Here is a 14,418-nt window from a genome sequence, read left to right as displayed (position 1 = left end):
TTCTTTCTGAAGAAGAAGTTGGAAATGAATAGCTCCCCCTCTAGATCCAACACCTACATGCTTGCTCCCCTTGCGAGAAGGCACCGTAACATGACTCCATCTGAGACAAAACCAAAGCAATCCCGCATTGCTACACACCCTGAAGCCTCGATCGCGTTGCCCTCGATGAAGAGAGGTCGGGTAATCAAGGGTAAAGACGGGGAGGTTGTAGACGAGGGTCCAAGGCCTCCACATACCCAAATCTGCCCCAAACTTGGAGAAAACCAGGAAAAAACAACAAGATTCTTCTCTCTCAATCATGTCCAAAACGGTACTGGATCAGCCAAATCAAAGCCTCCAAGGTGGTCGTGAACCTAAGGCTCCGATACCATGTCAAAGGTGGCAGCGGAAGATGCAATGAAGACAAGAACTGGCTCGTGATCAGATAGGCACCTCGACTTAGATCTAGAACACTTACAATGCCAAACACATGAACAAGCCACACCTATGGAGAAGAGAGATCACAGAGGTAGAAAGAGACAAGACATCTATGTGTGTGTGTGTGTGTGTGTGTGTGTGTGTGTGTGTGTGTGTGTGTGTGTGTGTGTGTGAGAGAGAGAGAGAGAGAGAGAGAGAGAGAGAGAGAGAGAGAGAGAGAGAGACCTGGGAAAGGCCTGATAAAAAGCTGCTCATACAAGTGATCAAGGGAAGGAAACCCCAACACAGATCTACCTCTTGGCACCAACCCAAATCTGGGGAGAGAGGATTAGCAACCCTCAAGGCTGGCCACTGCACGGCTGCCCTCTAGATGAGTGACTATCTCGATTCTCTGCTCTCCTAGAGCCCGCATCATCATAGAGACACTGCCCTCTGCATGGGCTGGAAATCGCCAGGTGCTGCCAACCAAAAACACTGGCATGCTGGTTACCGGCTGCCCAGAGAACACTGAGGAGAGGGCTGCCCAAAAACGCTGGGCTGCCTCCTTCCTGTCCTCTAGCGATGGGCAAAAAGACTGCCCCCTAGGGCCCCAAAGGGAGGACGCTCCTGACTGGGGCTGATCTGCATTGTCTGGAGGTGATCCCCCCCCTCTGCATATATAGGCAAAACCTCAGCCTGCCCAACCCAGCCCTATACCTCCACGACCTAGATAAAATAGAGAAAAATAGGGGGAGAGTGGAAAGGAGGCACCGGATGCCCATGGGGCATAGGGGAAAAATATCACAAGGCTCGACAATAATATTCCTAGCTTGCAGGAGCACAGATGGCCATGGAACCAAGCCAAAACCCAAGGCTAAACATGACTAGACACAACCCGACATGAGAAACCTACCTCACACTAGCCGGACACCACCACAAAACAGCCCTCACTCCCTAACACCTGTCCATGGGAGAAATTGGGACCGACTAGACGAATCCAGAGAGATGCTTGAACTCTAATAGTATGTTGTGAAGTTCATCGAGGAGGAATTGCAAATGCTTAGTGGAATCAAGAAGCGCCATCTTGTCCTATCTATTCGGAAAATGATCAGTTTGCTCATCCAAAGAGCAGACCACTGAAGCTATGGTACCTCTATTATGGGAGGGCACCACGTGCCAAGAACAGATTGAAACAGACTTTTAGCACTTCGAATTAACTGGAGAGAGAGAGAGAGAGAGAGAGAGAGAGAGATCCACACGGTAGGCACGGAGTGGTTGAGTTCCACTCCTAGAGCACTAGCCCCAAAACCTTGGCACCCCTTTCAGTATTTCTTTTATATTGCTTCACAAAGGTACAACTGCCGGGGAGCTTCCACCTTTGCCTTTGCACACCAGAATGCCAAAGTGGATCCCCCAAGGCTCATATTTAAAGGGCCTTCTGTCACAAGACGGGCACCAAGTGCCAATAGAAAAGAACAGACTGAACAACTTTAAGCACTTCAAATAACAACTGAACTGAAATAGAGAGAGACGACATGCGACATGGAGTGGTGGAATTCCACCCCAGAGAGTATTGGCCCCAAACCTTGGCGCCCCTTTCGGTATTTCTATATATTACTGCTGATTCGCAAAGTACAACAGTCGGGGAGCACCTGTTCTACAATGTGTGTGCTAAAAAGTGCCAGAGAGGGCCCCCAAGGCTCATATTTAAAGGCCCAAAGCCTAAAAGCATCAAATATGAAAAGCTGACCCCAAAAATCACTTTCCTAAAATTTCGGGATTTCCCTAAAAAATCCGCCGCGAATTCCGGAACGTCCGTACAGGTGCCACATCATCATATTTTGATGTGCAAAGTCTTTTGAGCGTGTTCTGCTTTATTTTTAATGCCTTTAGGTCACTTGGGGCCCCATCGGACGGGGTCCCCATAAGTTGGTAGGACTTCTTCTTCTGTTACTTGTTCTTCTTAGGGTTTCTAGAATTAGGGTTTGTAGGTTTTAGGGTTAGGGTTTCCAGAATTAGGGTTTCAGCAGTTAGGGTTTCTGGCAAAAATTAGGGTTAGGGTTTCTGCTCTCGGGCAGCCACATCATTTGTAAGTTGGCTCCATTCTTTAGGCTTTGACACGTCAGCAGTTTGTTACATCTTCCCTTCTTGAAAGAGAGTAATCGTCCTCGATTACAGCATATCTGCAAAACAACTCAAGTTAGCTCAAAAATTTTCGAGGGACATTCCGAGGGACAATCAGTTTGCTCTTTTTATTAAGGAGTTAGCTTCTCCTTTCTGCTCTTTTGATCAAGGAGTTAGCTTCTCCTTTCGGCTGTTTTGATCAAGGAGTTAGCTTCTCCTTTCAGCCAGATCGGAACTCTTGATATTCTAGCGTAGTAAAATTAGCCACCACACCCAGACCGTACTGATCTTCCACGGGTGTCTTGATGCACTAAAATTACATACCCAGGCAATCTCGTCCAATTAGGAATATTCAGTAGTTGGCACATCACAATGCAACACAAATGCTCACATATGCATGTTACAAAACATAGAAACATAAAGCCGCCGATAAACACTCCCCCCGCAAATAACCATCCAGGTCCGGGCCATGAGCTGTTCAACGACTCCCTCATCACTCCTCCCGCAAATAACCTAAAAAGGTCCGGGCCATGAGATATAGAGGCCTTTTACAACCAAACGCCCCCCAGACCGCAGCCTGCGTCGTTTGGAGGTGCTGAGAGTAACCACTGCTCAAACTTCTTAATACTCCTCCCGCATAACCATATAGGTCCGGGCCATGAGTAACAACAACAATAGTCCCCCCGTAAATAACCACAAGGGTCCGGGCCATGAGTAAAAACAACACTTTTCAATCATTCATTACTCCCCCCGCAAATAACCACAAGGGTCCGGGCCATGAGTATGAACAAGCATTCTCAAACATCATTTCTCACTTCTCCACCCGGGAGTAAAATCACCAATCATTGAAACCAGTATCAAACCAGAGTCAAACAATTCAAATTGGCACCAAAACAGGTAGCAATCATTTCAAACAAATTCCAAACAAGATCACCAAACAAGTTCTCAAACATATTTGAAACTTAAAAAAGCAATCTCGACATCAGTCGACCTCGAAAAGTCGACCGACTTTCCATCCTGCGACCTGCACCAAAAATTAGGGTTAGGTTCATTCCATAAGGTCGTAGCCGAGCACAGCATGGTTCATAAGCTCTTGGACAAACAGTGTTTCTTTGGCGGCGATGGTAGTCCCAGGAGATAGCAATCACACCGAACCTCCAAGGTTATCAACTCGAGAAGAGACATCTATTGAGAGATGACCAGAAATTTCAAGTTATAATCTGCTAGGGTTTCCATGGCAACCATTTCAAGATACCCCACTTTGACAGAAGTTGCACTCCGAAGAAAGATGTCAGAAACCATATAACTTCGGGCAAATTTATTTATTTTTTCTTGAAAGCTTGCCAAGTACTTGGAGTATGCTCCTTGGTAGCTGTAGACATCAACATCTGCATGGCACTGCTTCTGAGAAAAACAGTGACTTGAAACAAATCCGGATCCTTCTCTTGCAAGTGATCTTAATTGGCTTATGCCCTGTAAGACATGAGCGGTGAAGACGGGAGTGCGCCCAATGCGCGATGAAGTATGGGTGGGAGTGGCTAATAAGTCCGGTAAAATTCCAATAGCTCTATCTGCTCTTTTGTAGAACGAGTATGCTTTCAGAAAAGCGCACGCCTCATGCTCTGATACCACTGTCACAAGACGGGCACCAAGTGCCAATAGAAAAGAACAGACTGAACAAATTTAAGCACTTCAAATAACAACTGAACTGAAATAGAGAGAGACGACATGCGACACGGAGTGGTGGAATTCCACCCTAGAGAGTATTGGCCCCAAACCTTGGCGCCCCTTTCGGTATTTCTTTATATTACTGTTGATTCGCAAAGTACAACAGCTGTGCGCTAAAAAGTGCCAGAGAGGGCCCCCAAGGCTCATATTTAAAGGCCCAAAGCCTAAAAGCATCAAATATGAAAAGCTGACCCCAAAAATCACTTTCCTAAAATTTCGGGATTTCCCTAAAAAATCCGCCGCGAATTCCGAAACGTCTGTACAGGTGCCACATCATCATATTTTAATGTGCAAAGTCTTTTGAGTGTGTTCTGCTTTATTTTTAATGTCTTTAGGTCACTTGGGGCCCCATCGGACGGGGTCCCCATAAGTTGGTAGGACTTCTTCTTCTGTTACTTGTTCTTCTTAGGGTTTCTAGAATTAGGGTTTGCAGGTTTTAGGGTTAGGGTTTCCAGAATTAGGGTTTCAACAGTTAGGGTTTCTGGCAAAAATTAGGGTTAGGGTTTTTGCTCTCGAGCAGCCACGTCATCTGTAAGTTGGCTCCATTATTTAGGCTTTGACACGTCAGCACGTTGTTACACCTTCCTTGGCCCCAAAAGCAACTGTTATGAAAAGCTTGTCCTTCAAAAGCACTTGGACCCAAAAGCTTGCGCCCATGAGACTCTTCCACGTTTTACAAAGAGTCTGTACAATCTTTCACCATTTGCAGCAATATTTTTGGGCGTTCAAACTTATTGCCACGTCATCACTTTCTAGGGGTTCTTTGATTTTTGGCTGGTTTTGTCCCTTGGAGGATTCCAATAATCCTAACCCCCTTGGGGTCATGCCATGTCACCAACTTGTGACACACAATTCGTGAAGAACCAAACCCTTTTGCAGAGCTCAATACTCTCATCCTCGTGATCTACAAGCATCCCCATCAATCCAGTACAGGCCCTTCTCGTCTTTTGTTTCTTTGCTTTATACTCATGGTTTGTCCTCAATCTTCTCCTCTCTCTTTGAACACTTTGCAAGAATGTGTCCCTCTTCACTACACCCATAGCACTTTCCCTGCTTGTAGTATCTCGCCTTCTGTTTCGCAAACAATTGAGAGGTTGTGAATTTCTTTTTGTGAACCACCTATTTACCTTCTTCCTTCCCTTGGAAAGGATCTTCATTTGAAGCTTTGGATACTAGCTCATCAGTAACATAAGTCAAGGAACCAAAAAACATAAAGTGCTTGTCCATAGCATGATCCATAGGCTGTTGTATGCTAGCCAATTTCTACTTCACACAATAACGTTGAATTTCCTTGGGTAGACACCAACACTATCGCTCCATCTGTTCCTTTGAAGATGCCTTTCAGAAAGAAGCTACCGGTAGGAAAGTGTCCCAAAATTGTCTGATTGTAAGAGACAAGGTGTCATCTTTCTTCATGCAAAGGTGGTTCCATGCCGTCAATACATCAGCTTCATATTGCGGTGTCAAGCAAATAGATGCAAACAAACATTGTAATTTCACCCATCGTCGTGGAGCTTTCCCGTGCAACAATAGAGTTGACCACCATGTCTGCGCGTTGCCTTTCAAAAATGGATCTCCTTTTCTAACTTTGGAGGTCTCAGTAAAGTTGCCTCCACAAAAAGCGGTGTCGAATTCTTGAATAAAGGACAAAGTTCTATTTGTATCCCTGTGGCTCGAAAAAGTGGCGAGCTTTACCCTTTCATCACCATCCTTTTATTCTTTCTTGCCCTTTCTCCGCTCTAAAATGTCCTACTTTGTTTCTAGAATCGGATGGTTCTTCTTTTTGCCAAAGCAGAGCCGAAAGTATATGATCCATCATCAAAATAATCAGAAGATGGAGGAATATCCATATCTGAGTTGCGAGAGCACTCATGATGCTTTCTTGACCTGCTTTTCTGGTGTTTTCTTCTACTCAACTTCCGCCGCTCTTCCCTGTTGGAGCTAGAACTAAAAAAAGAAAAAGATGAACTAGAGTCGTCATCAAAGCGAACACATCGGCGTTGTTTTCTTTTAGACCCCTTCTCAGTCAAATCTTTAAAAGTTGATTGTCACCCAAGGTATCCGGGAAAAGCCTCGACCTTCTGCCCTTTGCAACAGTATTTCCTAAGCTTCATCATTTTGTTAACCTCGTGTTCTACTCCTCATTCAAATTCTTCAAAAGAAGTAGAAAAAGAAGACCTAGTATCAGATTTCAGCGTCGATTTAGCTTTCATTGCCAACTTGAGACAAGGGCTGGAATTCTATCATTGGCAAATCTATTATTGTTGGAAGCTTCGTTGCCATTGGGTTCGTCATCCCTCAAAATTGTGCTTGGGACAATTTCACATTCTTGATCAGACTCTCTATCAAAATCCATGCCGTGTTTTCCGAAAAGTCGAACCAAAATCTCTATAGGAGTTGGATCAACTCAAGATTTGAAACCGTTGTAACCGGATTGACAATGACAAGGCAGCAATTCCTCAGCACAAACACACACAAACATAACTGAAAAACTTGAACTCAAAACCAACTGAAGTCGTGACACAAAGTGGCTAAGTTCCACTTCCAAATGCTCTGGCCCGAAAGGTTGGCGCCCTTTCCAGTACTTCTTTTTGTATTGATAGTCGTGGAGTACAATTGTTGGGGAGTCTGCTCTGCAACTATGCAAACATGCACTAATTTGCCATAGTAGACCCCCAAGGCTTATATTTAAAGGCATTGATCCAAAAGCTAGGGCACTCTGGCCCGAAAGGTTGGCGCCCTTTCCAGTACTTCTTTTTGTATTGATAGTCGTGGAGTACAATTGTTGGGGAGTCTGCTCTGCAACTATGCAAACATGCACTAATCTGCCATAGTAGACCCCCAAGGCTTATATTTAAAGGCATTGATCCAAAAGCTAGGTGCCCTGGCAAAAGCATCCCCCTAAAAACCAACACCCCAAAAGCTTGCCACTCAATTGCTTCATGACTGAATGCTGAAAAGTTGCCACATCACCAGCATACGGACGCCCGCTTTTTGCAGCACAAATTCCATCGCGAATCAGCAATTCTCGGGATGCCACATCAGCAATTGAGCTCCATCTCTCTTCCTCTGTTCAGGTGTTGGCCAAACGGTGGACACAGTCATCACTTTGTGACAGCAGAGAGCTATACAAAAGGCTCCATGCACTACATGCATTCAGAGAGATCATGCAATGCCACGCAGAGAGATGAGGAGCCTCACCCGCCACAAAAGGTGGGAATTTCAAGAGGTTCATAAGCTCCAGTTGTATTACTTACTCATGAACAAGGATGGAGCCATAGTGGCAATTCAGAGCCTAGCCACCCACCCACATTGAGCACCCCTAGAGATGGCACTGTTAAGTAGAGACTCTACCATGCACCTTGGAAACCACTACAAGAGCCGCACTGCCACATCTACTTTGTTCCCATAGCGATGGTGGAGAGGCCATAATACATAGGTCACATACAATGTCACCGACACATTGATTCTATTCTTAATTTGTGTTGCTTAAAGAGATCTTACATTCCTAAGCTTGTACCCTATCACTATATTATCGGAGTTGTTTTAAGCTCACGATAGCAATCGGATTCTCTAGGCGGTTGCCCACAAGAACCCCAATTGTCCTATTGATACCTATGAAAAGGATTGCTTGTAATTATCTGTTAGTCGTGCTCTCAACTTCCAAAAACATCACCTTATTGGAGCAAGGTTCGACATTTAGACCGATCAGCAAAGTCTCTTCTGTTTTCCATAACAATCTCCTAATTTTTGCAAAGATAATGAAATAGATGAATGTCCTCTGCCTTTGATTTCCAAGTTTTATACGTCGGTTATTTACAACCGACGGCTCTGCTCGAGTCTTATGCTCTCCTTATGTGAGATATCAAGAGCTACAGCCAACTATTAAAGAGATAAAACTCTTTCTCCATCGGTCTAATATTCGTAGAAAACAAGAAGATTTTGAGATTACTTCAATCATTTCCCATTTCATTCCACCCATGAGAATGAATAATTATGTACTTTATCTTTGAGTGTCCTATTGCTTGTTTTTTCAATTGGACTGTCATTGATAGATTCAGTGAACAAACACATTGTATTAACCGAAGTTCAAAATAGTAAGCTGTGTATCATGAACATGGAATAGCATCAAAAATACCCGGGCCAGTGTCATTAGCTATGGTGCCAGTGACAACGAAGATGCCAGCCCCAATGGAGGCTCCAATACCAAGTAAGATGAGGTCAAAGACACCCAAGCGCCGAGAGAGGGCACCCTCTCCTGCTTCGGACGATGAAGAAGATGGCTTCTCCTGCACATTTTGATGCCCAACAGCAGGGCTTTTAGAACGCATTGCCGCATGGCTAAAATCTGACCACCACGTGGCCAGCCTACGTGGGGCCATGGACTTGTAGTAGCTGCTGCTTCTTCCTCTAGAGGTAGAGAGCTTCGCAGGAAAGAAAATCAGGCTCTCGCTATCCCATTCTGTCGGTCTTCTCTTCCCGAGCCATTGCTTTGCACCTCTATGCATACATGTAGAAGTGATGTCCTCACGACTCACTACATAGATCTGCAATGCTATCGGCTTTATAATGTGTTCGAGTTCAAGAGTTCAAGCAACTCTCGAAACTTGGACGTCGAAGTGATGACCTCTTCGATATCAAAAGCCCGGGGTATTCGCTAAGGTTTATTCTATGGTATCACATGAGTGTATGAGGGTTTTTGTTTGGGGGGGGGGGGGGGGGGGGGGGGGGGGGGTTGTCCCAAACTCACAATAGTAAGTGTATATGAATATTACGAAAACAAAGAAGTTACAATGGAAGCCATGTGCCATGGCTTCTACCAACAACCGACCCATCATATCATCCAAACCATACGACCACCCCATACATCAGTTGACAAAGTGATCCACCCTGAGACCATAAGTAGCAACGAAGAGCTAAGAGTGCTTGGGGTTGCCACCAAGGAGAAAGCTTTGTCACAGCAATCCCCTTGACCACCAAGCCAAGGCACCAGGAACTACCCGTTGATAGAAGAAACTAGCAAAGTCATCTTTTCTTCTTCTTCTTCTATTTAAGCAAGCTAACAGTGCTAGTATTGGTCTTATTACCCTTAACCTTAACAATACAGCTGATGGGTCTGTTTTAAAGTCTTGAGCATCACTTGTAATCGGCTCAAGCTAGCAAGATTCACTAGACATCCGCATCTCGGCTCAAGTCTATCCTCCATTTCCTCAGTCCGGGCTCTCAGTCTCTTTGCTTTTTCTCACGCAAAGGTCCAATCTACAACGAGGCCTCAATAGAATGTTTTCCATTCACAGTTGTAGTCTTCTACACCTCAACTGCTGCAAGTAGACAGATTCTTTAACCACCTCTTCCTAAGACATATCTTGGTCAACGACCAGGGTGACAGTCTCTTCCACCACCTCCTCTCTAGTCATCTCCTGGTCACTAGCCTCATCGACCGGCTTGTTGTCCCTCTCTTGTGGCTTGGCATCCCTAGTGACACACCTTCGAGTTGTCCTGACCACCCGATTGCAGGTAATTTTTGCCCTGGGGCAAAAATGGATTTGAAAAGGTAATTTTTGTGAGGGGTTGGATTTGAGGAGTTTAGTGAGAGGCTTGTTAATGGAGTGGGATAGTTTGAGATTGCGGGTTAGAAGTGAAAAAGGAACCTTGACAATGGTTGGTGGGGGATTGGTTCTAGGAACTCCTTGGAAGAGAGAGGGTCTAGAGTCATAGGAGATGTATAGAAAGCATGCTTCTAAAAGGGGGGAGGGATAACCCTTAGCCCTTAGTCTAGCAAAGAAAAGGTTATGTATAGAGATAAATATGCAATGAAAGGAAAGAAAAAAACTCCTAGTGAGGGAAAAAATGCCTCGGCGGTCCTAAGTGTGTTCACATGGTAACAATTCCCCCCTAGGAGTGATGCGGTGAACAAGGGTTGGCACCTTGTGTATAGAGAAGTGCCATGCCCGAAGGACGAGATCAGTACACAAAGGGGTGTAAGCCCAAAGCTTTGCTGAAAGATTTGAACTTCTCATGAGGCAATGCCTTTGTGAAAATATCTGCAAGGTTATCCTATGTCGGCACATAAGCCAAATGCACCTCAATGTGCTTTGTGCGAGCATGAAAAATTGGGCTCCTCGCAACTGCCAATGCGCTTTGACTGTCAGTGTAGATTATGTTGGCAGTGTCCTGTCCAACACGCAAATCGGCCATAAGGCTTATGAGCCATACACACTCAACCGTAGTTGTGAAGACTACCATGTACTCAGCCTCACAACTGGAAGTGGCCACAGTAGGTTGCTTCTTGATCAACCATGATATGTATGAACTATCGAGCATGAACCAAAAACCACTTGTGGACACTCGCATGTCAAAGCAAACATCCCAATCTGAGTCCAAAAAAGCATGTAAATCTGGTGGCAATGATCCCCCCTTGGGATGAAACAACCCAAGATGTAAAGTGCCACTCAAGTAGCAAAACATCCTCTTAACAACTAGCCAATGCTTAGACCTTGGGCTATGAATAAATTTGCTGATCTGTGAGACTGCAAACTGAATATCTAGCCTCGTATTGCATACATAAATAAGGAATCCAACAACAATCCGGTGAAGAGTGACATCAACAGGATCACCAGCATCATGAAGACTCAACTTCAAACATGTTTCCATGGGAGTAGCAATAGGCTTGCAATTCTCAAGTCCAAACTTACATAGTAACGTCTCTATATAACTTGTTTGACGCAAGGCAATACCACCATCACACTCCTTAAAATGTATGCCCAAGTAATGATGCAACAACCCCAAATCATTCATCTAGAAAGTAGCATTCAAATCAGTTTTAAATTAAGTAATATGTGTCTCATTTGGTCCAGTGATCAGCAAATCATCCACATATATAACAACAATGCAAAGTACATCACCCTCACAAAGTGCTTTCTGTTGGACTATTACAAAATCCTCGTTTAACCAAATGAGTGTCATCTTTCTCATACTAAGCACGAGGAGACCGCTTCAAGCATACAAAGCTTTCTTACATTTTGCACACTCTATTCTGTTGTCCTTTCTTGACAAAACCACAAGGCTGCGTTACATAAACTTCCTCAAATATGTCACCATTCAAGAAAGTAGTAACAATGTCTGATTGATGTACATCCCATACAAAATGAGCTACCAATGCACATAGAAAATGCACAGTAGTCATATGACAAGTGGGAGAAAAAGTCTCTTCATAATCTATACCTTTCTTTTGTGCATAGACTTTTAAAACAAGTCAAGCCTTATCAATTTCACCATCTGGCTTGCATTTCAACTTGTAAACCCACTTCGTACCAATGGCCTTTTTTCCGGGAGGCAAATCACATAAAGTCCATGTGTCATTTTCTATAAGTACATCATATTCTGATAGCATGTCAGCCATCCAATTTTTAAAATTCTATGCTTCATCAAAAGATAGAGGTTACTCTACATCACATAAGCCAAAGCGTAACAATCTAATGCATAGGATGCATGGCGAAAACCTAAACGAGTAAGACTAGACAAATGTGCATCCAATTTACTGACACACAAAGTCACCAGCCATTTTGGCATACCTCTAGCCTGCTCATTCTCAGTCCTTTCCACATCAAGTACATCATGTACATCTGCAACAGAAATTGGCTGATCCGTAGCATTTTTTGAATCCCCCATAGGCTACACATTTGCCTCATTTGAATCTACATTCGAACTTCCACCGCTCAAATGAGGCAACAAACTGTTGTAAATGTCATGTGATCTTACATTACTGTCTCTAGTACATGACAACAAGGGTTGAACATAATCTTCCACAAACACAACATCTCATGACACCAGGATACCTTTCATTTGCGGATGGTATAACCTGTAACCTTTGCTCTCAATACTGTAACCAACAAGAATGCATTTGACAACCTTATCATCCAATTTTTTGTGTTTCATTCGTGGCACCAAAGCAGAAGCTAAACAACCAAAAAGGTGCATGTGATCAATAGATGGCTTCCTATCATGCCATGCTTCATAAGTGAAGGGGATCGGGGAGCACCACAGACGGAGAGTGAGCGAGAGAAGGAGACACACGACACACAGATATGGGTGGGGAGACTCCAAGAGTGAGCAGCTCCCTATACACTTATGCTATGTATAAGGTATACAAGTCAGTGGGCGCCCAGACTCTGGGCGGCCGGGCAAGGCACAGGCGCCTATACCCCAACAACCTCCCACTTAAAGGCGACTGTGCCTTTAAGCAATAGAACCTAGTCTAAAGACTACAAAAGGCGAGAGAAAACCGCTCTCAACCAATGCCCACTGGCTGGCTGTAATCGTGTGCATCCGGCAAACCTGCTCCCGTGTAAGTCCATACACCACCAGACGTACCGCACACGTACTGCAAGTATGTACGCAATACCTGCATATCTCCCTCGTGCACTATGCCATCATCAGTCAACAAACGACTCACAACCCCAACTGCAAATGCTCCCACTGCAGCTGCGATATCCGGTCTCAAGATCAGCATCTCATACATGAGACCACCGAATGCCGATGCAATGCTAGGCGGGCCCTGCTAGCTCTACAGAGCATGCATCAACATATATATCCCTGGCAATAGGCATCTCTGACTGACAAGGCGTGTCAGCCACATGCATCTCCTGACTGTCCGCAAAAGACGCATCAACCTGTCGTGCAACCTCAAAGCAAACCAGCTGCTCTAGGTGTCTGCTGGAAGACATATCCTGCACAACAATATCCACATGCTCACTGTCGAGCATAGAAAGGAATGACTGCATAATCGTTGACATCTCAGCCTCCTCTGCAATCATCCACTGCAAACATGACCACTCAATCTGCTGTGACTCACTAGAGCTCTCATGCTCTAACTCTGTATGCATAGACTCTTGCACAACGTCCTCCTGTCGTGACTCACTAGAGCAAGACCGCTCTACGTGTCTATCCTTTATAGAAGTATCTCGCACAACTGACTCTCTGCTTTGCTCACTCACTAGCAAAGCATGCATGTCTGACTCTGTCACCTCTCTGTGTGACTGCTCAAGTCGTGCCCCAACTGTGTGCACAACGAGCTCACTACTCTGCACTCCATGCAAAGCATCCTGCAACCCACAAGCAAAAGAGACTCGCCTGCTCTCTCGTTGTCTACCTGGCTGCATGATCACAGAGACAACATCGTCTCTCCCGTGATCCACATACAATGGGTAACCTGTACCTCTCCTGGCACCTCTCGCAATCACTAGCGAACCCGAATGCATCACAAAATCTGTCATAAAATCTAATATCTAACCAACCCAAATGATTTTCTCATATTAAATTGATCACTTAATGTGGGAGAATAAACGGGAACAAGTGTTAAGATATAGATATGTGCTTATAGATGTATCTCAACACGGGGCCAATAGTAAAGGGGCCCAAATGGGAGATGGTCTATCAAGAGCAAGGCTAACCAATGGAGCATAAGACCTTAGGGTTAGCTTCATTGAAGACCTCCAATAATGTGTGTAAAATTCCTTTGACCTTAGGTAAGCTAGGGCTGAGCTTGAGGTGGGAACCCAGCCCAAGCTCGAGGTGCTTGACCTGCTTGAGGTGCTTGTCATGCTTGAGGTGTTTGTCCTGCTTGAGGTGCTTGATTAAGGTGCTTGAGGTGCTTGACTTACTCCATGCTTGAGGTGCTTGACTTGCCGCTTGATTAAGGTGCTTGAGGTGCCTTGACATGCTTGCCTGAGATGCTTGTGGGAATACCCCCTAGTCCAAGTGCTTTGTCATGCTTGATGACTAAGGTGCTTGAGCTCCTAAAGTCAAAAGCATCCCTACAAGAGGGGGGGCGAGCCCTTTTCCTAGGGATTAGAGAGAGAACACACACTCACACTCACAAGGGAAGCCCAGCTTGAAGAGGCAGCAAGGACACATGTCAGGTCCCTACCCATGTTACCTTCATGTGTTGTTGGAAGCCTATTGGCTAGGCTTCAAAGGGGTCGAATGATAAATTACTTGAATTATCTAATTGTTTTTGCATTTATCAAGTCCTCTCTCTCAAAGGGGAAAGGGGGACACTTGTCCCAAGGCTATCCCTGTTGCTTGTAATGGCTTCTGCTTGTGATTGGCTAGGCCTGGAGGGGTCCAATGAGCTTCAAGCATGAGCTACAAGGGGGGGTCGACCCAAGA

General features: G+C 44.9%; 1 protein-coding gene across 1 annotated transcript in view; it reads right to left on the bottom strand.

Moving 5' to 3' along the window:
- The window catches only part of CAT9 (cationic amino acid transporter 9), a 128,889-nt gene extending 120,039 nt beyond the window's left edge, over positions 1 to 8,850 (bottom strand). Inside the window, exon 1 of the mRNA XM_086514600.1 lies at positions 8,387 to 8,850. Coding sequence (XP_086370726.1) covers positions 8,387 to 8,756 — 370 coding nt within the window. The 5' untranslated portion in view covers positions 8,757 to 8,850. The remainder of the gene's footprint in view (positions 1 to 8,386) is intronic.
- Between the last annotated feature and the right edge of the window lie 5,568 nt (positions 8,851 to 14,418).

The sequence above is a fragment of the Adiantum capillus-veneris genome, chromosome 6 (genome assembly GCF_014529385.1).
Source record: "Adiantum capillus-veneris isolate H3 chromosome 6, ASM1452938v2, whole genome shotgun sequence".
Taxonomy (NCBI): Eukaryota; Viridiplantae; Streptophyta; class Polypodiopsida; order Polypodiales; family Pteridaceae; genus Adiantum; species Adiantum capillus-veneris.
The sequence above is the reverse complement of the archived record's forward strand: the minus strand, read 5'-3'. Positions and strand labels throughout refer to the sequence as shown.